We start from the raw sequence: 25,967 nt of genomic DNA on the forward strand, positions 1-25,967 counted from the left end.
ACGTTTGTGCCTTTTCTGCACAATGCATATACATAATTCTGTATTTGCATATAGGAACATTTGCTACGTAAATAGCTGCTCTAATGCACGTTCACACCGTACATAACTATATTTATGGGCAATGCATGTGTATCTTGTACTTAATACTGAATGGTTAATTTGCATATAGGCGCTGTTTATTAGTGTTTGTAAGGCGTGTGAACACACCTTGTTTGTGCCTGTATGGCATGCACACAGATCTATAAAAAGAAAAGGAGCGCTTGTGGCACCTTAGAGACTAACCAGTTTATTTGAGCATATTTATTCTCTGTGGATATTTGATCTATGTGGATGGTATTAAGGAGGGACCACAGAATTAGGTTGCAAAGCTCATCAGCGCTGCAGCCAGACGAGCTTCACGTCCGCGCCGCTGGTGTAGTGGTATCATGCAAGATTCCCATTCTTGCGACCCGGGTTCGATTCCCGGGCGGCGCAGGGAACTTTTTTTTTTTTACATCCCACCCCCCTGCTTCATTATAGCAGCAGAGGAGTCAACCATAGCAGCGCACCGCCGGAGACTGCGGTAACATTTAGGCGACTGGAAAAGAAGGAACCGCCACCGGCCGGTAGTGCGCGTGCGCTGAGGGAAGGCGGAGAGAAAAGAAACCGGCGGAAGGAGAGGGCTCACGTATGGCGTAGCGCGCATGCGGCGTGCAATGCCCGGGCCGGCGGAGGGAACGGGCCTCAGAGGTTAGTAATGCGCCTGCGTTTGTTGCCGGCCGGCGGGCTACCCCGCTGCGCATGCGCTGTTGCTCTCCCCCCCCTGAGCCGGCCGCGCCGGACCCCTTCCCCCGCCGCCGCCGCCATTTTGAGAGGCGCATCGGGGCTTATTGTCCGCCTTGTGGGCTTCGCGGGGCCGGCGGCGCTCGGGCTCCCCAGGCGCTGACTGGGCCGCGGCGGCGCGGCAGGAGACCCCGGTGGGAGGGGCAGCGGTGGAGCCATGGAGGACGAAATGCCCAAGACCCTGTGAGTGGGGAGGGGGCGATCGCGCCTATTGTTCGGCTGCGCGGGGAGGGGCCGGGCCGGGCCCCCCTCCTCACGCCGGGCCGGGGGAGCTGGGCAGGGGCTTATATATGACCCCCGGCGCCACCGGTCGCGGGCGAGGGCAGCTCCATCTCCGCCGCCTCGGGCAGCTCGGGGAGGGGGGAAGGGCTGGGGGGGGAGGGGGGCTGATGGGTGTTTTTTCCTAGGCTAAGTGGGTCCCTCATTCCCCACTCCCTCAGAGGGAGCTTGGGGGCCGGGGGAGGTAGGGGTTGAGGAATTGACCCAAACCGCCCAGTGCCCTCGCTCCATTGATTATCTGATTTTTTTTTTCCCCCCCAATTTTTTCCCCTTCCTGTTTTTAAGGCTTTGTTCCTTCCCAGTCCAGGTTTTTCTGTCCTCTTTATTTTTCCCTCTGTTCGTTCTTTCTTTCTCGTTCTCTCTCTGAAAGGCTTTTGTGTGTGTGTGTGTGTGTGGATTGTGTGTGTACCTTTTCCCGAGCATACGACTTAATCTGTGTCTGCTTGTATCTGCACAGTTGTATTAACCCAATTTGCAAACGCGAAGCCTGACCTTTTAAATGGATTCAAAATAATCCTGACTTCTAATTGAGCGAAACCCCCAAAACAGGAATCAAATGCCTGTACAGTTTAAAACGACTACAACCACCACCCAACTTCGCAGTAGATTCCATTTCATGAAGACTGACCCTAAAGCTGTTCAGGAAATGTACAGGAGGGGTAAATCTGCATAAATTCAGAGGTATTTGCCATACTAGGGCAATGTACTGTTAAAATAAACTGAGACGGGGGCGGTGGTTGTAAATTATGAGGAATTTTCCTTGTAATGTGGGCGTCGTTAACACACTGCTTTGAAAATCTGGTAGCTTTTTCAAAGCAATCAACAGTTCACACAACTGGCTCCATTTGAATACATGGGAGAGCTGGAGGTATAACTCTTGTCTACATTTCTTCCCCCCTTTCTCTTCCTGACAGATTTTTATCTGGAGTGATTTTTAATGCTTAGACTTCATGATTTCACTGATCTCTAGCTTTGCTGTTCTATTAACTTGTTTTCCCAGCTAGGCTGCTGCCACCATCTATAATGTCTTACCTTTAGGTGTATTGATGTTTAGGTAGGAGTTGTGAAGGGGAATCAGAAGGAGGGGATCTTTCCAAAAGTGAGGGTAAAGTTCCTGCATTTGCCCTTGAATGATGCTTTGCACATGTCCCATGGGCATGATAAATGTCTTGGCTGACTTGCTGCTCAGGAAAACGGGACTCTTGTGACCTGCGCTAACTTTTCTAGTTTGTTTTCCTAAGTGATAAAGTAAACATGCTATTAAAAAATACTAAGGTCCCATTATCTTTTCAGTTTATCCATTTCAACTGCTTGAAACATGTGATCTATCTGTTTTCAGAACATTCTCAGCCCCATACTCAGGTTTTAACTTCCTATTGTTCTTATTTTTCCGCTCTGATTTTTTTCATATGGAGTCTTGATTAATGGTCTCACCAGTTACTTCAAGTGTACTGCTTCTGCTTTAAAGAATGAATTATCTGCACTCAATACATGCAGCTTATTGCAAAAGCCTGAATGTGTTTCTGACCTGCAAAAAATAGCTGTTGAGCAATATTCTGAGAATAATAATTTTTTGAGTCAGTTTCAGGGGAGTTACAGTTAGATCATCTGGAATATTGTGCCATTAATTTAAATTTCAGTCTGCAATATTCACATGCTCAAGATATTGACTATAAGGACACTTTCCAACATATGAGTCTGGAGTTTATTTGGAATAGCTGATAGCGTTAGTAAAACTGAACACAAAAATCCTAAAATCTTCATAGAAGGATTAAATTAGTGTTCTATCCAACTGCAGCAAGACAGTGTGATTGAACACTCATGTCTTTGAGTGTTTGTCAATTTCTAAACTTTATCTTTCTGGTTTTCTTAGAATAGTTGTTTCTAGTAGCTCTTTTTGGAGAACATAGGTTGTTTTTAAACAGCCTTTTCTTTATAAAGATATTCATGTAATTCTAATGTTTTGATATGAGGTTGTTAAAGCCTTGATACTTCGAAGCGCCGCTGAGCTGGCTTGATAGCTATATTGTATATAAAGCCTGCTGCAGTTTCCATGATATGCATCTGAGGAAGTGAGCTGTAGCTCACGAAAGCTTATGCTCTAATAAATTGGTTAGTCTCTAAGGTGCCACAAGTCCTCCTTTTCTTTTTGCGAATACAGACTAACACGGCTGTTACTCTGAAACCTATATTGTTTAAGTAACTCAATCCCTGAGTAGCCTATTTATGTTTACATAGTAAGGTATGTAAAGGCTGATTTTGTTTAAATAAATGTTTGAGCATTCAAGTTTTAGGGTCACTTGCAGAACGTCACAGAAGCAGCTGAAGCCTACACTGAGGAAATAAGTACCAGTTAATTAATGAAGAGTATAGTTAGGAGGGTATGAAAAACCATAATATTCCCATATCTGGAGAGACTTTCCCTCCTCTGCTGGAACGGTTAGCCAGTCTAGCTCGGAAGAATCATTAATATTAGTGCCTACTTCTGCAATTGTTGCATGTACATGCTTATTTCTGACTTCAGTTGTGTTACACTTAGGAGTGCAGGACTGGACCCTTAATGTATTTAATCTGTCATTGCCTCTCCACAGTAGCTTTACTGTAGCTTTGTCTCCCTGTGAAAAAAGCCTGTAGAAATGATAGTGGAGTATAGAAATATCAATGGGTAATTTCTGTTAATATTTAGATTAACACAATGAAGAGTTATAATGTAGCAGGTGAGCCTAATCTACACTCCAGTATACATGTGCAATGCCAATAAAGTAGGGTTTCTCAGTCAGGGTGAAGCGATGTCACAACCACTGTGTCCTTCTCATTTTGCTCAATGGGAGATGGGTCTTGGGTGGACAGCATTGGTGAGAACCACTGCAGGAAAGCATAGTGTCCTCTTCAAACCAGAGATGCTGCTTTCAGTTTGCAGGCACATAGCACAGTTAAGTTCCATTTTAAATTTCACTAGTTATTCAGTACTTAACTTGATGCCCAATAAATTATGACTTCTCTAGTGTATTTGTGAGGGGTATTCAATGTAAATGCAATCTAGCAACTTATTTTGCCAGCAATCACTCCACATAAGGTATTGTTAATTTATTTCTATAAAGCCATCACATCCCCCAGTAATACACCTCACATACTTTAAAGTACTACCATTTTGTGTCTTGTTGTGAATTTGACGTGCGTACAAATGTAACACTAGCAGTAAGTTAGTTTTTTTTAAACTTGGCACTACTGACAACTGCTGAACAGTTAGTAGGATGGTAGTTTATTGTCACCAAGCAATACTGTCTGTCTTCAGAGCTACATTTTTTATGATTACACCTTTGCTGCTCCCCCAAATCTTAAACTAAACCACCCTGTTAACATGTTAGAGAATTCATTTAGCATATTTGACTTCAGTAATAAATTATGAAAAAAAAAATCAGTCCACTTTAGAATAGCGTAGTTTTTCTCTGTTGGTCTACTGAAGCAGCAGCTATGGAAAACCACCCATTCTAGTATGTCTTATATTGATTAGCTTGGCATAGTGCCAGTTTTTTTGAAAATAGAATTTGGGAATTTTTTATTTCAAATGCATATGAAATATTTCTCTAACAAATCTGTTTTTAGATTTACTATGCATGCATAATTTTTAAGCATAGTTTCCCAAGTAATATGATAGTAGCTGGTCCATTTTATGAACACTACATTTATGAACTCTTTCAGCCTTTTGCTTCTTGTTAACTCTTTGACCAAAGCTTTTAATATTTTAGGAATGTTTGATACCAGCTCAGAACTTTGCATGCCTTTCTTTAGCCAGTAAGTGCAAAGCATCTGCAAAGTTATTAGCCATTGAGACTAGGTAGCAGAGGTACGCAACTATTGGAGTTAAGCTATATTGAAAAGTAAGGGAAGTGGAAATTTGATATCTTTAACCCATTCTTCTACTTCACGTTTCTGAGACTACTTGCATGTTTTACAGCTTCCATTTTGGCTTTCTTCATTAACCATCACTACCATTTAGCGAGTCATTGTTTGCTTTTCTGATGTTATGCCTCTTGCATGTCCATTAAGACATTCTGCATATGTATACAGAATTCTAGACATATATGCATGAAGAACTGGATATTCTAGACACACATGCACGAAGAACTGAGTTTTGATATTAGACGTCACTGACACTAAGATGTCAGAAAACTTGTAGCACCATTCATTCATGTTACAGATATTGATCCTGCAGGAACATATTTTTGCAGCTCCAGCTGATATAAAGTTTTGTATGGCTGCCAAGAGATTATACAACTAAATCCAACATCCTAGAAACTTCTTAGATTGCTATGTAATTATGCAGGTGAAAAGGAAACATTATTCACTGAGTGTTCAATTTGTAGATATTCAGTTTTTAGGAAACATTATGACTTTTATGCTGTTAATAAAGCTAACCTTGAAAGCAGTGCAAGGCTATAAGTTCTCAAACAACTGAATTTAATGTACAGTAATAATTTAAATGCAATGCTATATAAGTCACTAGCTATTATTGGTGCAGGACTACATTTGATGTGGGGTGGGGCTGTTACTCAACTGATTACTGAACATCTGGACTCTTCTACCAAAACTTTTATTTAAATTACTCCACCTAATATCACTTTAAACATTATAATAGCTGCACTATTTATAAGATAAATCTTTATCACTAAGATGCAGAGAAATCCTTGCTTTAGTCAAAACATCAGCACACACATTACAATCTGATCCTGATGAAATTTTCCAGGTGTGTAGCTTTTTAAAATACAGTCCCTGGGTCATACTTTAAGGTTGCCATTTTTCTTAATGTATTACTTTTTTATTCATGCTTGCAGATGGCCAAAACGCATTAAATTCCAGTAGAAGTTAATTAAAGGCATGGTAGCTGAGTGGACAAAGTGTCTGCCTTCTACGTCTCATATACTGAGCTCCTATTCTGTTGTGGTTTATAAATTATTTAAGCCCTTTTATCTAGAAAAATGTAAAAAAACAACAACAAACCCTTACCTTAAGTAGCTCTAATACAGGATTCCTAATGAAGAAATTAAAGCTACAAATCCATCTTGAGCTTGCTATAAGTGCAGGAAGTTTAATAGGAGGCTGTCACTTTGTCCTTAACTTACATTTTATCATCAGATCATTAATAGAACACAACCTGCATATTGTGGTGCTCGGATGCAGTGCTGGGGGTTGTTGGTATAAAAACCCAGACTGAGCAGGAAATTTGCTGTTTGTATTGCCTGCCTGTGTTTTATTTAGTGTATTTTGTGCCTGGCACCATTTTCTGACACTAAGGTTTGCCACGTTAACTTATAGTTTGTGGGAAGGTGCTGTCATAGGAATCTTTTTAACTCTTGAGGTTGCAAAAATGCTATAAAGGCACGATTCTAAAGAAACTTGGTACTGACACAGTTGAATATTATAAAGAACGTTTTAAACTGGCCCTCTCAAACACAGAACTAAGATGGAGTCCCAAGTTTTTTAGTGTTAATATGTTGACACTAGCTGCTGTGAAGCAAATTTTATGGAAATCAGGACTCCTGTCAAAAAGGAGTTAACAAATCTTATCATTTTTGATTGTTTTGCATAATCATCTTGATTATGATGTCAAATGGAGTTGTTTAAGACCCAAGGAAGACTGAAGTAAATGAACAATTAGCATACAAAATTACCTTATTAAACACGTATGTACAAAAATCAACTGATAGGTTTAGTTGGCTTGTTTAACTAGCATGTGCTGTAGACTGCTCATCTCCATCTTTTGTTCAAATGTAAACCAAAGTCAGGTTCTAAAACACAATACTGCATCTATTCCCTCTGTCTAGAAAAGCAAATACTTTGTGTTTCATAAAGTTTGTTCACATGCTGTTGGTTCAGAATGATGGATCTTATGCTCTATGTTGAACTACACCGCAGTGATTAGGCCTCAGCTGGATTGTAGTATCCATTTCTGGGCTCCACATTCCAGGAAAGATGTGGACAAATTGGAGAGAGTCCGGAGAAGAGCAACAAAAATGATTGAAGGTCGAGAAAACATGACCTATGAGGGAAGATTGAAAAAATTGGGTTTGTTTAGTCTGGAGAGTGAAGACTGAGGGGGAATCGAACAGTTTTAAAGTACATAAGAGGTTGTTACAAGGAGGAGGGAGAAAAGTTGTTCTCTTTAGCCTCTGAGAATAGGACAAAATGGGCTTAAATTGCAGCAAGGGTGGTTTAGGTTGGACATTAGGAATAACTCCCCTACTGTCAAGGTAGTTAAGCATGATGAATTGTCTGGGAAGGTTGTGGAGTCTCCATCATTGGAGAATTTTAAGAGCAGGTTAGACAAACACCTGTCAGGGATAGTCTAGATCAGTGTTTCTCAAATGCAGCCACAATGGCTGCCTGCGGCCACCAGGGACTTTTCTTGCGGCCACAGGCTCCTGGTCGGTGGCTAGGGGGGATAGAGGAAAGCAGCGGCCCCTGTCCCGGGGCCACCAGAAAAGGTTGATTCCTGCCCCTACTCTGGAGCAAGAAACTCTGGAGGAGCAGGCAGCCTGTGTGAGTTCCCCACCTTCCTGGGGCCTGTGGAGCTCGGGCTTCTGGCTTCAGCCCTGGGGTGGCAGGCTCCAGCCATGGGGCGGTGGGCTCTGGTCCCTGGCTGCAGGGCTTCAGCCCGGACCCGCTGGCCCCCAATGCCTCCTCCAGCCCCCATCCATCACCCTGGCCTCCGCTGCCTCACTAGTCACCTCACCATCCAGGGCTTAATTTGTCCCCCAGTTTGCTGGGATTTTGTAAATGTGCTGTGAACAGTTATATTTGTATGTTTGTTAATATCACTTTTCACCGCCTCCTAGCTAGCTAGCAAGTCTGCTACTGTGAAAAATGATATAACAAACATACAGATATCACTTTTCATAGCAGTAGACTTACTAGCTAGCAAGGCCACCAAAAAAATTGTTGCGATCCCCTGGTCTAGATAATACTTAGTCCTCCCTTGGGTGCAGGGGAGTGGACTAGCAGACCTCTCGAGGTACCTTCCTGTCCTATGTTTTTCTGATACTCTATTAAATACTTGATAGAGAAACTTGTTAAACTGTTACATTAGTAACCATTTTCGGTTCTGCTAATGGAATTTGAGTATGTATTAAAAGCAGGTTGATTTTATTTGATGAATTTGAAATGATTTTAAGTTCTAATTTGTCTTCCATTATTATCCAGATGATAGAAATTTGTGGCCTTTAGAAGTATCATAGAATAGTAACAGGTTTCAGAGTAACAGCCGTCTTAGTCTGTATTCGCAAAAAGAAAAGGAGTACTCGTGGCACCTTGGAGACTAACCAATTTATTTGAGCATAAGCTTTTGTGAGCTACAGCCTACTTCACAAACCCTGGGACTGCACCTGTTTAAGTTCCTTTTTGAATTGGGGCATTAGTCTTTGGTTTGGTCTTCTCTTACAAGTTAGGTTGACATAGCTAGGCCATTTGGGAGTGGTCCTCAATGACATAGCTATGCCTACCTCTCCCCCCAATGCCCCATGTGTAGATGCAGCTATGTTGATGGAAGAATGCTTCTGTAGACTTAGTTAAGTTCCTTCAGGGAGAAGGTGGTCTTACACAGATGGGAAAAATCCCTGCTGTCAGCATAGGCTGTCTGCATGCTATGGGGTTATCTCCACAGTGTGGATACAGCTTTTTGTGTTTCTCATATCTGTAAATGGGGATAATGCTCCATTTCTCCAACCCTTTGTTTTATTTATTTATAGTGGTTAGCTCTATAGGGCAGGGACTGCTATATTTTTGCTGTATGTCTGTACAATACCTGGCATAATGGGGCTCAGTTGAGGACTAGACACTACCATAATGCAGATAATACGTGTGGAGATGGCTGTAGCTTTCATCCATGCCAGAGCTGAAGCACGTTGGTGAGGCAGCCCAATCCTGCAAGGAGCTTCTCATTTGGAGAGTCCTGTGTTCACATGGAGCTCCACTGAAGTCAGTGGAGATGTTCTCAGGCACAAGTATATGCATATGGAGTTCCTTGCAACATCTGGGCCTAATTTTTCATTAATCAGCAGATGACAACAGTCTCCAAAGCTATCAATCCAACATTTCTTGCAAGGATTAGGTTTGAATGGGAAAATGTAATCTATGCTATTTAGGTTTTTATACTGTACTCATCAGTGTAGTATCTGAACGTCTTAATATTGGAGTATCTTCATAATCTGACGTTAGAATGTAGTTTGCATGTAAATATGTTAAAAATGCTTTCAGAACAACTGTTGAATTTGCTAACTCGTAGTAAAATATTTTGCTAAATTAAGGGCTTATGCTTGGCTCAGCAAGAAGTTCCTGTTTTCGTTTTTAATAATGCTGACTGGAGAAAATAAAAGGAACGTGTAAATAAACTTTTTTAATCTTACAGATATGTAGGGAACCTGTCAAGAGATGTGACTGAGGCACTAATCCTCCAGCTGTTCAGCCAGATTGGACCATGCAAAAACTGCAAAATGATCATGGATGTAAGGGCCTTTTACTTGGATAACTTTTCTCACTCCTTGTAGCATGTCAGTTTAGAGAAATTCCCAAACATTTAACTTTTCATGAGTACAATGAAGAAATTTAAAGAAGGATGCTGAGGAGCTTAACTTGTTGAAGCAAACTTCAGTATAACTTTAGTGATGGGTATGACTTTGTAAAAGGAATAGAGCATTTGATGTAATTGGACTCAAACGTTGGTTGCTAGTTTTTTGTTATATCATAAGGGCGTGCGGAGGCACAAAACATGCAAACCAAGATGCCTACCATAGCATAGTTTTAAAATATTTTTCTAATACGTTGTTAATATTGTGACTGGCTTAAAGCTGTTTCAGTAAGCTTTCTCTAAATTGCTAAGACTTTCAGACATAAATATAACTGGGCACCAGCTACACTTTGGGTAAAATTTGAGGGGGTGATAATGTTTAATAAGATGTGCTTTTTTTAACAGACAGCTGGAAATGATCCATACTGTTTTGTGGAGTTTTATGAGCATCGTCACGCGGCTGCAGCATTAGCTGCTATGAATGGACGGAAGATAATGGGTAAGGTAAGCTGTCATGTCTAAAGGGTGAGTTGCAGTGGAAATAATATATACAATGATGTGGATGAAACATCTTGAAAATAAACAAAACCCCAAGCAGAACTGAGCCACAAAAGGTAAACACTTTCTCCTGTTTTTTTATCTTGTAAAGTGAAGAACTTTTAACTTCATTTGAGCTTTGATTGTGGTGGTAGAAACTGGATAGTGACAGTTCATAGGAGGGTTGGGCACAGAAGTGGGGCAGGGAAGAAGTCAAAATGATTGTAATAAATATTTTAATTCCATTGATCTTGAAGGTGAGAGAGACTAGCAGAGCAATAAAGCAAGATAGGTTAGTTATCTTCATTGTAAAATGGCTTAATGTAGCTGAAAATAGAACATTTAACCAAGAAACTTCAGCCACTAATGTCTTTCACTGCAAACTTGTGTACCTTCTTCACCTGCAGTATAGAAATTAATTGCTAATAAAATCGGAATATGGTTCCAATTTACTTGGATATAACTTTAGCAAATATTATTTGTAGGAGGTCAAAGTGAACTGGGCAACAACCCCCAGCAGCCAGAAGAAAGATACCAGCAGTAAGTGCCCCTTTATGCTTCTGAGTAATTTTTTTATTTGCACAAGTAGTTTTTAAATGTAAGCAATAAGCACCATACAAATGTTTGCAGTAATGTTTTGATCATTATCCTAAGATGATATTAAATGTGTTTGTGTTAATAAACTTAAGAACAAATCTAATCTTTGTCATCAGGTAGTACCGTTGTCAGCACACTGCGTTCACAAGGTAATTGTATCTTCTTAAACATAAAATGAAATCTCTCGAGGGTATTCACTAACCAGCTGAAGCTATTTTGGGGGTTTTTGTTCTGTTTTGTTCTTTCGTTTGTGGCAAGATTTCCCTCTCCTTTCCCCATTGCATCAGAATGTGGTCTGTTGTCCACTCTTTCATTCTGGTGCTGCTTCTTATAGTCCTTTGACCCCATTAGTCATGACTGCTATTCTAGAATTTCACCCACTATGAGAGCAAGATAATCAGCTGCCTTCAAGGCTGTTGTCTGTGCTGCTCCATACAAACTCATTTGGAGTACTTAAATTGCTTCTGAAATTCCCCCTTCGTGGCAACCCAGTGTGTTGCTTCTGTACTTGGCCAGCCTTAAACTGCTTTTAAGAATTTGCGGTTTAACCAAACTAGTATTGTAATGGATTTGTAAGTTTCACACCTGCTCTAATACAATTTAGTTTGTATAGTGTTAACTATTAAAATATGCTTTATGAAAAATTGTGTAATCAAAGTGGAAAAAATCCTGAGATGTGGGATCTTTATTTCTCTCCAGTGCTCTTTTTAATGGCTCTGACATAAAGTGAAGGATTACTCTTTTCATCTGTTGCCTTCAGTCTTAGTTCACTTGCACATGGATTCACTTATATTGAATACACATGGATTCACATGATGTAATGGCTGGGCAACCAAAACTGTTTGACTTTTGAGAAAACTGTCAAATTCTTTAACATCAAACTATTGCAATGCAAGGTATTTCTTTGTTCTTCACAAAATATGGTTTACACCAAATATTTTGTAGCTAGGTTCAATATCCATCCTACTTTTAAAGCAAATTTTATTCTACATTGCTCACAAAACCACTAAATGCTTTAGTTGGTAAAGTTTTGGATAGTTAATGAACTATCTGTAAATGTGTTGAATTTTAACATTTAGATTTCAAAGTAAGCTTTAGCTTTTAAGTAAACAGTTGCAATCTTTCTATGGTAAAATAGTGACTGGTTATGAACATAACTACAAAAATACAAAATTTGAGTTAAATACTGTACATCACAACATTATCCTTAAAATTATTGCTTTTGTTGTACTGTCATCAAGTGATGGCTATATCTGAAGCAGTGACAAATGTTACCTTTGATAGGTAAAGGATTTTAGTTTCCCATGTAGCTCTCAGATATATGGAAGTTAATGCAATATAAAGTTGCTATACTACTTGTGTTTCCAGGAACATTCTTCAAACTTGTAAATTATTTTTTCTCTTTTTCCCAATAAGACCATTTCCATGTCTTTGTTGGAGACCTCAGTCCAGAAATTACAACTGAAGATATAAAAGCAGCTTTTGCACCATTTGGAAGAATATCGTAAGTGATTTCTTAGGGCAAATAAATTAAACGTTACCTTTTACTGGAGGCAAGCTTGTGTTTACAGTAAGTAAAAGTCCAGTCAAGTTGCTGAAATGACTGCAACACACACTTTTTTGTGTTCATAAAGAGAATTCAGAGTTCTTCTACTTGAGTAAGTAGGGATACATAATAAAATTACCCACCAGCAGTCAGTTTTTCTTTTCTATTTTTTTAGAAAAATTCACTGTACATCTAGCTTTGTTTTTATACTGTAGAAATCCTCATGTAACTTGGAGGGTGACATAGTGGGTAGTTTCTCTGACTTGGGTCTTGTATTTCTTTTGCCACTAAATGTAATCATACATGTAATCATTCTTTAAAAAATAGTTTAATATGAATCAAATTCCATGTGCATATTCAGGTTCAGTCAGATTTTGGCTTTTTGATGATAGTCTAGGTATTTAATATGAAAGTTCTGTTAAATAAAATAGTTTATACTTCTAATTTAATAATCAGTTTGGTGATTGTGCAACACTTGTCTTGTGGTAGCTTCTAAAGGCCACAACCAGTTTGGGCCTCATTGTGCTAGTCACTATACAAACATAGTAAATAAGAGTCCCTGGCCCAAAGATCTGAGTGTGAAAGACAGGATTTAACAGGTGGATGGGAGAAACAAGTGAGCTACAGTAAGGTGGGGAGATGGGTTAACAAGTAGAACAATATGTGTAAAGACTTAACTGATCAATAGTAGTGATCACAGCTCTTTATCTGCCTACTCATTGCTATTTGCTGTATTAACATACAGCTGTAGTGCTTATAGTTTGAAAAGCATAGAAAAATACATGCTTTGTAGCAGGGCTAAGAGCAGCTTTTTTGTTCCTTCCTCCAATTTTAAACAATTCATTTACTTGTAACTAACTACTTGTACTTGGATTGCTGCTCCTTGATGGTGGGGTAACCAAGATAAGAGTGCTTTGAAGTGTTGTGTAGTGATGCTTTTATTTGAAACAAGTTTTTCTTATGAAGTCCAATGTATTGGACTTAAATCCTAGTTTCATTTCTTGTTATGGTAGGGTTTTCAAACTTGATCTGCAGGAGAGTCTCATTTTAGAGAACACTAATTTATATTTTAGATTATTTTATTTTAATCACTGTCTCTCTCTGTAGAGGTAGCAGGTATACTTACTTGCGGAGGAGGTTCAGTGCTTCACATAGCTGAACATCTGCTCTCCTGAATGACACATGGCTTCTAAAGTAGGTCTTATCTGTCCTCGTCCAGAAGGATTAGAGTCTGGGAAGGAGGAAGTGGTACACTGAAATGTAGGAGAGATACTTTTAGGCAGATCTTCTTTCAGAGCTGCAGTCCTCTTTCCACCCCAAAATACTGCTCTAGCAGTCAACTGCACAAGGCTTTTTTGAGAGCTGGCTTAGTGCTGGTCTACACTGAAAAGTTATGTTGGCATAACTACATCTCTCAAGGGTGTGAAAAATCCATACCTCTGAAAAATGTAGTTAAACCAACCTAACCCTCAGTGTAGACAGCCTAGCGTACTGCCTAATGGAGAGGTGGGTTATCTGCAGCAACAAGAAAATCCCTGCTGTCACTGGTTAGTTCTACCCTGAGGTATGACAGTGGTGCTAGAACAGCTGTGCCACTCTAGTGTTTTAAGTGTAGGCCTTGCCTTACTCTGTAGTTTCTCTCCCGATACTCAGAGTGTAAAGGGGGGGTTAGTCCCAAACATAGGCTATTTTAAACGTGCTTCCTTAATTTATCAGTTCCTCTGAGGGGCGTTTGTAATAGTATAAAATAACTCTTAAACCTGTGTACCACATGTCTGAAAAACGACAGGATTACTGGGTTCCTCTATATCATTTGCTTTGTTCCAAGAGAGATTTTGGTAGTGGTGATTTACTCTGCAGTGAGAGAGCTGATTATCCAGACTTTGCAGGGCTGAAAGGTTTGGGTTTTTTTTAAAGTCAGGTTTCAAATAACTTGTGTGAGTGACCCTCTTATCCTTTCTCTTTGGGGTATTCAGTACGTAATTGTAGGGGAAACTATCTGAAAAACCTTTTAGGTCACCTTGGCTCAAGCTGACTCTTCGTGCAAAAAAAAAAAAAAAAGGATTTAAGAGCCCTCTTTGTTATAAACTGTTGTCCTAAAGAAGTAAGGGTTAATAGTAATAGTGGGACTTTGATTTCACACAGTTACTCAATTAAATGTGTGAAGAATGCTTCATATTTGTAAAATGATACAAAAAATATTTTTTTGTATATTTAACTCTTCTTAGTTATTGACTATTTCCTGGAAATGTGATCGAGATTTTTTTTCCCCTGGTTTTCTGTGAAATAATCAAAGTTGAACCAACACATGATTAGCACTTAAGAATTTTTGGTAGCTTTGTACAACGTAATCTCTAATGTAAATACATACATCTTTATTGTGGTCTCCCTTTGTTTGGTGTGTGCATGTTTTCACTTGTTCAAGTCTTATTTTCAAAGTTTTCAGTTGAGGGTAAGTATAGCATAGTTTTTTATTTCCTTTTTAGGCTGTGCAGAGCAAATTGATCTAAGATTACATAAATGACTGTTCTCAGGCAATTTGTAACTTATTCAAACTTTCTTAACACAGAAAATTGCAAGCAGTTTAACACTTTTTCATGAAGGGCTAAGGTACATTTCATTCTGTAGTGTATGGAAGTGGTCTTAATTTGAGTCTTTCAGTGATCTACATATCCTCTATAGCCATATATGTAGAAGAACTAGGTTTTAATACAGAATGCAATTATTACAAGGTTTTAAAACTGGCATCATAGAACTCTCATTGTGATTTTTCTGCCAACCTTGGAGTACTGAATATTGTGCATCTAGCTGATCTAAACCGTATTTTATAAAGACTTTACTTTACACTGCATGACTTGCTGACTGGTTTTATTTGTCTTGTTTTTTTCAAAAGTGCCTGTGTTTTTGTGGGGTTGGGGAGGGCAGGATAGGGGTGTGTGTGTACTTGATATTTGGCTAACTGTACACGACTTGCCTGAGAAACACCATTTAATAAAATCAAACTTTCCACAAATGGGGTTTAGCTATCGTAGCCGGGTCTCTCCTTTTTTTTTTTTTACTCAATCTCAAATAATAGGCCTCTGGTTATTTTGCAGAGTGTCTCTGAAGAATGGACAGAATTGCCATGGCTAACTACAAGCTACAGTTCACAGTGGACAAACGTTGTAGTTTTCTTACTTACTTTTATAAATTTTGCCTTTATATCTTGTAGTTTCCAATCAATCCTGTATGATTGCTGTTTGCGAATGCAGTTTTAAATTCTTTATAATAGTATATAGTTTAAAACGTAAATGTCTTTAGTGTTTTATTTCCTTCGATAATGCAACCATTTCTGAAAATGTCAATTTTTCAAAATTTACAGCTGCCCACAGTCCAAAAAGGGGGTAACGAATTGACCTGAGAAACTTAAAGAATTCAGTTAACAGGCGACGTATGCCTTTTAATTCCTATTTTTCATTTTTTCTATTTTATATTTTTAATGAGTAGGTAGAATGTGTTGGCAATTAGCAAGCTATAAATTGCATGGTTAAAGAGAGCCATTCAGCTAATGTTAGTCAGGTGTGTGGCTTAAGTGAGTCATTTGAATAGCTGCTTTGACCATGCTTAGTGTCTTAACAATATGTAAAAGCATTTTGAACTGGGAACCAACTATTGTAAAATATGTGTTTGTTAGAGAAACTATTGATTTGCATGTTTACAAAATTAAGTTTAATTTTGCTACTACATGACAAAACACTAGTAATGTTTCTGTTTAGAAAAGGAGGAATTTGTTTTGAATATGTTGCTGGTGCATTAAACAGTTCACTTTAATAAAGGTGAAACATGAAAATGAGCTCTGTGTGTGACTCACTTTCATTTTATCAAGTTTTTTTTAAAAAATGCTAAATTGGCTATTGCTTCTGCTTTTTAGAGATGCACGAGTGGTTAAAGATATGGCAACAGGGAAATCCAAAGGATATGGCTTTGTTTCCTTCTTCAATAAATGGGTAAGTGATGGTATGAGTTGTAAAATCTTGGTAGTTGCTTTAAAGAGAACAGCTATGTAAAACATGAACGTTTTTGGTCCCTTTTATATCTGGTACTGTATCAGTGCCCCGACCTGTAAATAGGTAAGTAGTATTATCCCCATCTTTCATGTGATATCATAAGGCTTCATTCATGTTTATAAAGTACTTAGCACTTTCCAAGCATTATCCCTATGTAAGTGCAAAGTATTTATGTACAGAGATGAAAACTAGAATACTCACTGAGGCTGATACTTGTACCTGAAAATTTTACTCTTTTCTTCTTACATTAAATACAAATTACTTTGGACTGAGTTATTTGGCTCTGACAGAATGGCAGTGTTTTAGTGCTTAAAGGTCTGGTGCACTAATCTCTAGAGCAACTTCTATTTGGAGTTACCTTTATAGGATTTGTATTACATCATTAGTCAGTTTTTATAGTCTTATTATTGGCCTGAAGTGGAGGGTATTCAACATAAAGTGAGGAAAATGGAGTTAACCAGTTTAGTACTAAACGTAGAATAATCAAACATTCCTACTTACAGCTTCTTTATGGGCAGGGTACTAATAACTTGTTATGGCTCCAAATCTCTCTCTCTCTCACACTCAGTCACTCGGAAATAATACACTTTGGAGGGAAGAATAAGTAGGGCAAGCCATTATGTGGTCTCCGTATATTTTGACAATGGGAGATTGGGGGAGTTTTGAAAAAAAAAACCCCACATACTTTTCTTGGTGTTAGGCCAGACCAGGTTAAAATATTAGGTCTGAGAGATTTATTCTAAGTGCAGATGAGGGAGAGCTAGAGACTCAGCTGAAGGAATGTTCCTACAGCCTTTCAGCTTAGTGGAGCAACTGAACGAACATGCTATACAAGAGTGCATAACTCTTCATGGGATACGTTCAGTTTGGCCTAAAATAACTGCCTGAATCCTGTCTTTTAAACATCTTTTTGAAGCACGGATTTTATTTCAATATTTGTTATAAGTTGGCAATATCTGAGTCTGACAGACTTACAATGATTCGCTTTTAATATGGTGTTGCTCAAAAAGAATTTGAAAAATGTTTTTCCCCTATGGACAGGATGCAGAAAATGCTATTCAGCAGATGGGTGGACAGTGGCTTGGTGGAAGACAAATCAGAACTAACTGGGCAACACGAAAACCTCCAGCTCCAAAGAGTACATATGAATGTAGGTTTTTAGCTTTTTGTCCACCTTGCCCCCACCCAAATAAGGAACAAATAAAACCTCGTATTAGTTCTAAGTATTAGCGCTTCTATCATGAAAAAATTCAATGCCCTGTAGAATTCAGAAGTAAAGATTTTGCTTGAAGAAATATGTTAAATTATAACTTTACACATTTCCTTACATTTTAACAATATTAGTATTTAAAAACCCTTCAGTTACTTTTCAGCACTTATTCAATCTTGCATTTCAGTCACCTTGGACAATGAAAGTAGTGTTTTTGATTTAACTTGTTTTCATGCACTGCCAGCGTTGCATCTTTTGTGGTGAAGATACAGGGTGGGGGAGGAGTGTGTTTAGACTTAAACTGATGGAAGGAAGTATTTCCATTAAGTGTATTTAAAATTAGATTTATAAACCTGAATTTTGGGCTTAATTTAAATGACATTCCTTTAAATATTTTATGCATCAGTAATCCATACCATTCATCATTTGGGATTTACATGTCTCCTATTTGAGATCATCGTGTATTTTGAATGTAGCTTTCCTTTTGGCGTGCACTTTTGTTTCTTTATTTTGCAAAAATGACTCAGTTGGGAAACCTCACTGACTTTTCATGTCCCTTTTAATGCTTGCAATTCTTTGCTTTACATCTCTCTCACTTCCTAAACTAGCACTTGGGAGGATGTTATAGCTGTATATTTTGTAAGCTAAGACTAATGGTAAAATTAAAGATTTACAGGAGAAAATGTATTGGTATGCTTTTAGGCATCACCCAAAAAAGCCTTAGGATCCTTGCTCTTTGTAGACTTCTGAAGACAGGAGGAAAGTAAATCATTTGCTTAAATGAAAAACTTCAAAAAAAAAACAAAAAAAAAACTTTTTTACAGCAAACACCAAACAGCTGTCTTACGATGATGTTGTAAATCAGTCCAGCCCAAGCAACTGCACTGTATATTGTGGTGGTGTTACTTCAGGACTAACAGGTATGGCATCTTCTAAATTTTGGGGTTTCCTCATAAAACGATTTAAAAATCAGAAGTACTTCTTAATTTTGATTGTCTACCTTTTCTACACTGCAGAACAGCTAATGCGCCAGACCTTTTCTCCATTTGGGCAGATAATGGAAATTCGAGTCTTCCCAGACAAAGGGTACTCTTTTATACGGTAGGTTACATTTTTGCTCACTTTTAAAAATGTGACTTTTACCTTTCCCTTGCAAAAATGTTAAGCACTGGTGTCAGATGGCCTCAGAATGTTTCTAGTGGGAAACTAGCCTAGACAGACTTAGACTATCCTTCAGTGTCTACAGTTTCAACTATAGTCTCATCTTGTTTGTGTGGTAATGTTGATCTGAGTTAACAACGATGTACTACTTTTCTTTTTATCATTTCATAGCTGTACGTATTGGATATGATTCTTGCAGATTCAGAATCCTGTTTTTAAATGCACTTTCTTTATTTTCACTGACAGCGCTGTAGATAATCAAACAATGCAGCTTAACACAATTTCAGATTTTACCTAACCTGTGTGCTACTTACTTTTTGCCCCTCACTCAGGGTGAGACAGTGAAACTAGATGGGTCAGTTTTGCTTTCTGAATCTTCTGTACAAATAAATGCGGCAGTATTGGAGTTCCCTTGCAAAGACTAGTTTCTCCTGCAAACGATTATTTTCATTGTTTTGGGTTTTTTTGTAATCAAACTTGGAAACTCTTAAAACTTCTTAAAGTGCAAGCACACTTTTAGGCTGACAGTCTCCTTTCAAGTGTCTTGTCCGTAGGTGTATGGAGGGTGGGTTTATATTGATGTTCCTTTTGTACCTTAACAGCTTCAATTCTCATGAAAGCGCAGCACGTGCAATTGTTTCTGTCAATGGAACGGCTCTAGAAGGGCACGTTGTGAAATGCTACTGGGGCAAAGAAACACCAGATATGATCAATCCAATCCAGCAGGTCAGAGAACAGATTTACACTGCCTTGTAAGATGGTGATTAGTGTGATCTTATTAATGAGATTCTTAACAGATTTCTAGCACGGAAATACATATTCGTTTCAGGGTGGTGGGTTGTGGATTTCAGGGTCACGTGGCTCATGTGACCTCCCAAATTAATTCTTGGGTCCCTGATATCTGCCTTTTAAGATACTTGATCAAAATTAAACTCTTTGGAACTTGAGGAAACCTGCTTTGGTCAATGATAAAGAAAGAGTGGGAAGAGCTTTAAGTTTCTGACTAAATCTCAACTTTGCTCTTTCCTGCAGTGCTTTCTGGAAGAGTTATCTGTAATATTAGACTGCTGTACTCCAGAGAATAATCAGCAAAATGTGTGTGTGCAGGAGGTGGGGTGATTTTTCATATATATAGCGTTAGAGGGAGTTGCCCAGATAAATTCTATAATAACCTTCAAAATGAGGTATTAGAATATAAGACCTTTTAAGTTCTTGATGAAAGACTAGCTTGATAGATAGGAGTTTCTCCATCAATAGGTGACTGTGTAGTGTATTCAATATTTCAACTTTCTTTGCAGAATCAAATTGGATATCCACAGGCTTATGGCCAGTGGGGCCAGTGGTATGGAAATGCACAGCAAATTGGTCAGTACATGCCTAATGGTTGGCAAGTCCCTGCATATGGAATGTATGGACAGGCATGGAATCAGCAGGGATTTAAGTGAGTATGCAGGCTAACTGATCTGTGCGCTATAAATAAATTGCCAAGAATAATGCTGCATTGGGGGAAATCATCAGTTGAATTGGGATTCATTGAAGTCCAAGGAAGTTTTATACCATTGTAAACTGGTGTAAAAAGATCAGGTCCCATATCTATCTGAAAGTACAAGAGGAATTTTAGGTTGGCAGAATAATTACCATACTTGAAATATTTTCAGGGTGTAAGGGACTACTACCCTTGGGAAAAATGCCGGAACTGCTGTATACATCACCTACTCTAAAATGTAGTGTCCTGGTCAAACTAGTACTCTCTCTTTACTAATGGTCATCTTGAACTTTGTGTAAATATAGGCACATTTTGTTCCTTTGTCCTAGCCAAATTCTGACTCTGGTAATTACACTATGATAACTTACAATTCCTTTGAATTTTAAATTTAGATCAGTATTTAGTTATTTCAAACAGCTGCCATTACTTCCCAGTTGTGGGTGAAGTGAGGTCTGTGCGTATGCACTCATGTTTTGGGATGATGGATACTATATTAAGTATGTATCTGAAAATTGGTTTCTTACGCAGAATACTTCAGGGTTTAAATGCTGGATCTGTTAACCAGTAGTAAAACTCAAATCTACTATACTGACTGAAATCCACTGAACTACCCCTTCTGAGGGGTCTGGTGGCAACAAGCCACTTGAGCTCTACACTTTCCTCCCCTCTGTTCCCATGCCAGCCCAGACAAGGAGGTATAGCATCCTCCTCTTAATATAACTACAGGTGTTGTTTATAAAACAATCTGGCCCTCTTTAAAATTCAGCTACATACAGGAGCAGAATTCGTGCTTGAATTCTTTGTTTTTACATTTACTGCCCTTTGTTGTCAACAGTTTTCCTCTTTTGCTTATACTCATAGCTACACTTTATAAACATTTAAGTAACACCAATCTAACTGACAAGTGTTGTGAGGGATTTTCTCTCCACTGAACTTGTTTGTTTTCCCATCTGTAATTGGCCTGAATTTTTTTCAGAAGTGCTGAGCATCTATAGTTCCAGTTGACTTCAATAGTGCTTGGCATGCCTTAAAGTAAGGTCCTAAATGACTTGCCCAAAGCCATAACATCAGTGCGCAGAGCTGGGGTTACATTTAGGAATTTTTCTATTTACTGGTTAAGATTCTGTTGGCCAAAACTTGGAAAGTATCTAATTAGCTTTCACTGCAGTGTGGCAGTTCTTATCTTCTCCAATCTCTTTATGTAAATTCAGTCTCTTGGAACTATACATTTTCTGTAATCACCTCTCTTTCCCCCTCCTTCCACAACAGTCAGACACAGTCTTCTGCCGCATGGATGGGTGCAAATTATGGAGTTCCGCCACCTCAGGGGCAGAATGGAAGTGTGTTAACTAATCAAACTGGATATCGCATGGCAGGTTTTGAAACTCAGTGAGAGAAAAGGACTCTGGAACCTAACACCAGTGACTTGAGGCAACAAGGAGTGCTGTAAAGCCTTTGTTTACTTAGATTTATCAAGTCAGCGCAAATGTCAGATACAGTGTATTTATTTAAAGAAATCATTTTAATCATGAAACTATTTGTCATCCACATTGTTTAAAAAAAAAAACAGGAAAAACTAGATGCTGGATGTCTGCCAACTTTTGCCTTCTTTTCCTCCTTTTGATGTGTGTTTCTTAAGATCCTTGTTTGAAACACAACAAATGCAGGGATTACTGCCACTGTTAAATTGGGGCAGAAAATTGCACAAAGTCAAACTTTTTTTCTTCTGAAGTAGTGTGCAGTTTTAGTTTGCATTCCTAATGATTTAAAATGTATTGTAAACAGTTGTACAAAAAAGCCAAAACTGTGTGAATTCTGAAGGTTCTTTACAATCTTCAGCCTGTGCACAAATTTGTTTTAAAAATAGCCTATTGTATAAAGTGTCCATCTCTCCACTTTTGTTTATACCAGGGTTTTCAAATATAAATTATTTTACATCATTTTGTATCTAGACATTTTTCAAACAGTTGTCTTTGCCTTATGACATGAGGAAAATGTGATGCTCAGCATAAAATTGTGTGCACAACTCTCAGATGGATCTAACTGAAGTCACATTGTGTTCTACATGAGAAGGTGCCTACAGAAATCCCTGTTGGATTTGTTCTATAGGATTTTTATCTTCAGTGATAAACTTTGATGTGTACTAGGGAATATAAAATCCTGTTACAAATACCACAATGTGACAAATTCCTAAGAACCAGCTTTTTTCTGTCAATCTATATTTACACATATCCATTATCATGTAAAATATTTTAGCAAACTAATATTTTGCACAAAAGTTAGCAAACTTTGTATGTTTCCTTATTTAAAGGTAGGCTGCAGAGTCCTTTCACATGATTTATGCGTAACGTTTTTAAGGGTTTTTTTGGGTCTTGCATGTGAATATCAAATATACACTTTGGTAGTCTTTTGAATACAAAGTCATCCGCTCTTGTTTTTAAGAAACTGTAAAAGACACAAAGTTGTATGTAGAAAACAAATCAGTCTTGCTGTTTACTGATAGTAAATTTTACTCAAATAGAGTAAGTTGACTTGATTTTAACATGTACAATTAGAGCTGTGAAAACTGTAGCATTGTATGTGTAAGCATCAGGCGGGGGGTATGTGGAATGCTCCAGTTTAGCCTGAAGGACCAGCTGGGCAAAGCATTTTTAAATGTTCAAAGGCCAAAAAACTTTCTATCCTACCTCCTTGACCAGCCTTCAAAGAGCAAAAACTTCTTCATTGTGTAATGTTATTTATTATCCCTATTAAGCTTTGGCTTCTGGAGTTCCCATATTCCTTTTTTTCCCCAATTAGTTGCCGTTGGGCAACTCAGAGTATCAAGGGATTAAACTTCTGCTATATTGACAATTATGTGACAATATATTTCAGGGTCTTATATGAAGTAATAATGGAGGATAGGGGGGAGTGGGACAGGAATGAGGTCAGGCTTCCCTCCCCCCCAGTTAGGGATGTAATATTGGACTGTTTAAAATTTTGAACATTTTTATTAGAAAATGGGAGGGTTGGGGGAGGGGAAGGCGGGTATAGGGCAAATCTCTTAGGAGATTGTGTTGGCCTGTATCTCATAGCCAACGTTCTGTAAGGTGTGGAGGACCTGAGTGTGTGTGACTCTCTGGAGAACTATTCTATGCAGCTGTTTTTAAAACTTGGCTTTAAAGATAGGTGAATACAAACCAACTTTTGTACTTGGAAATGTTTTCCCCCTTGTAACTCTTGCAAATAGGACTCACAACAACAACAGAAAACAAAAAAACAGCTTAAAAGTGAAATGTTTCACAAAGTATATCAGTTATCTTTTTCACTTCTATGGATTACTCTAGGTTAGGGCTCTATTCTGACTTTAATTATGCAAACATACATTTTTACTTTCTGCTTGACCAGCTATGCTGTATCATATTTTGCCCAAAGAACATCCATATCTGTGAGTAGGCTCTGGAGTTTCACTCAATGCTGTATTTGAATACAGATTTTAAAACCAATATATGAATAATGTGTATTTTTACCTCTTTTATTTTGACTGCATGAACAGCATCTGTCTAAATTTAAAAAATGTACTGTGATTCCTGTCATTAAAATGTACACATTACTGCTTGGTTTAATTAAAAGCAGAGTGGGGGAGGGCTTCCTGTGCTGATTGCTGAGGACTGAAATACCTCTTGAATTATAGACTCCAAGAGACAAGGGGACACCTTTTTTTTTTTTTTTTTAAATGAACCAATGAGAGGTCACATGCAATAGGGAAAATCTGATCTGTAAATGGAGAAGATACCTCTTTATTTCTCTGAGGCCTAGAGTTGTGAAGTGTATTCTCAGAATGAGACGCATCTTGAATTCTTCCAATGCACTGTGTTTTTCCTTGCAATGGCCTTGGTGTAAACAGCTCTATAAAAAGCTTGCTAAATGTACATCGTGGAAGTTACGCCATGCTATTTGTTATCAACCAATGTTTAGAACAAACCTACTAAGTGAAATAACTTGTCGTACTCTCATGAGTTTTGCATTGGGAGCCAGAGAGGGCCGTAAGTGATATTTGTATTAGTGTTGTATCCCGTTTGTCCCCCCCCACCCACTCCACAAAACACGTAAAGCAATATTGAGGTGACAATCATTTGAACACATTCCTCTGCCCTACCAGTGCTCTCCTTTCTTCCTCCCTTTATTTTTTGTTCTGAGTATTTGCACTTCTGCCAGGCTTTGGTGTTTACAGAAATGACACAGTTGCCTTGATATGTAAGATATGCGTTGCAGAATCCCAAACACACAACAGAAAAGGATAAATGGCTTAATTCCAAGGTAGCAGCCTGGAATGGTTTTTGCATTAGCAGCCCACTTCAGATATGTATGAAACATTAAATTACACTTGAATGAATGTATTTTGATGTTTGTGGTTAGGGGTATAAGACTCTTAACTCCACGACTGGTGACTTTTTTTTTAAAGCTGTTAAGGATGTTAATAAAACTGTGTGAACTTGCATATTCCCAACCTTATCAGTTTTTTTTTTATTTTGCTTGTCACAGTGGAGGTTCCAGTACTTCAGGGGGAAAGCAGGCACTAAGAGGATGCTTCCTTTTATTTTAAGCCTTATGCCAGAATGCAGTAGGGCTGTATGTACTGGCAGTGAGTTGTTTTCCTGTTTCCTCAGTGATCATACTGGCTCTGAATTTGTTTGTGCTTAAAGGTGTAGCCCTGGTTCTGTGCTAATACATATAATTTTCTTGATTTCATATTTGTGTTCCCTTTGGCTCTAGCATGCCTGCCCAGTCCTCTTATTACATGACTCACCAATAGCTATATACAGCAGTTTAGTAATGTAGTGCATCCTACTGGATGGAATTCTACTCTTCAAACAAAATATTTTATTTATGCAGTGATATTAGTAAAGCATGCTACTCAGTACGGTAGGAGTACCATACCAAAGGTGTGAGCTTGATGTCACTTTCACAATTTGTTAGCTTTTAGTTGGATTGTTAATGAATTAATGGTTTGTGCATGTGTCCAGGGTAGAGGTCGTGGATAAACTAGTTTAAGTATTTCTAGTGCCCCAAGGTGTTTTTTAGAGTCAGAAGTAATCAAATAACCAGTCTGTCACTTACCTTCCTCTCCAAGTTACTTAAAATCAGCTTATGAGCACTACTTACTAATTTCAATGTAGAAAATCTGTAATAGAATTTACTTTAAAGCAGTTAATGGTCTCCGCTTCTGTATTCACAAAACGTTAAATCCCCTTGTTCATGTAGGTGGTATTGGCTAACAATGCTTAGTCCCGACCATGCCCAGGCAACTACTGATGACCACTAACTTGTCACATACGAGGAGGCTGATACGGCATTCCTTTTGCAGGCATAATTCCCATTGACAATAAGAATTTGGCCTGTGTTTGACTGTCACCAGACTAGACTCTCTGCTAGGATCTAGCAAGTAAAATAGCTCATCAGCACCACTGGCTAAAAGGGATATATCAGTGGCACACTGTTTTAATATTTGGTAATTGGGGGGAATTAGAAGTAGGAATTTTTTCAACCTGAAACTTTTCTAACAGCATAAGAACTTAAAGGCTCTTGATCATGCCCTGGTCCTTTGTAAATCTCAGGGCCATGTTCTGTTACCGACTTAATATAACTTAGCTCTCGTTCCAGTTCTACATGTGCAGTAGCTTTGCCGCTCCCTGCAAGGTAAGTGTGTAGCTGGATAATTGTTGCTTCATTTATCCACG

General features: G+C 38.5%; 1 protein-coding gene across 4 annotated transcripts; it reads left to right on the top strand.

The window, feature by feature from the left end:
* Positions 1-807: 807 nt before the first annotated feature.
* TIA1 (TIA1 cytotoxic granule associated RNA binding protein) lies at positions 808-24,727 on the top strand. Of its 4 annotated transcripts, XM_084615244.1 has the most exons (13): positions 810-1,005; positions 9,506-9,602; positions 10,070-10,168; positions 10,687-10,741; positions 10,915-10,947; positions 12,215-12,302; positions 16,255-16,330; positions 17,432-17,540; positions 18,425-18,520; positions 18,617-18,701; positions 19,364-19,487; positions 20,060-20,202; positions 21,517-24,727. In XM_084615244.1, exons 1-13 carry the CDS (start codon positions 980-982, stop codon positions 21,638-21,640), a joined length of 1,155 nt encoding a protein of 384 aa, XP_084471370.1. In that variant the 5' UTR covers positions 810-979; the 3' UTR covers positions 21,641-24,727. The 4 variants fall into 4 exon arrangements, with proteins under 4 accessions (XP_084471373.1, XP_084471370.1, XP_084471371.1 ...); XM_084615245.1 differs by lacking the exon at positions 10,915-10,947; XM_084615246.1 differs by lacking the exons at positions 810-1,005; positions 9,506-9,602; positions 10,070-10,168; ... (1 more) ...; positions 10,915-10,947; positions 12,215-12,302 and adding an exon at positions 15,725-15,774.
* Positions 24,728-25,967: the final 1,240 nt, after the last annotated feature.

The sequence above is a fragment of the Lepidochelys olivacea genome (assembly GCF_965140295.1).
Source record: "Lepidochelys olivacea isolate rLepOli2 genome assembly, chromosome: 26".
NCBI classification, from domain to species: domain Eukaryota; kingdom Metazoa; phylum Chordata; order Testudines; family Cheloniidae; genus Lepidochelys; species Lepidochelys olivacea.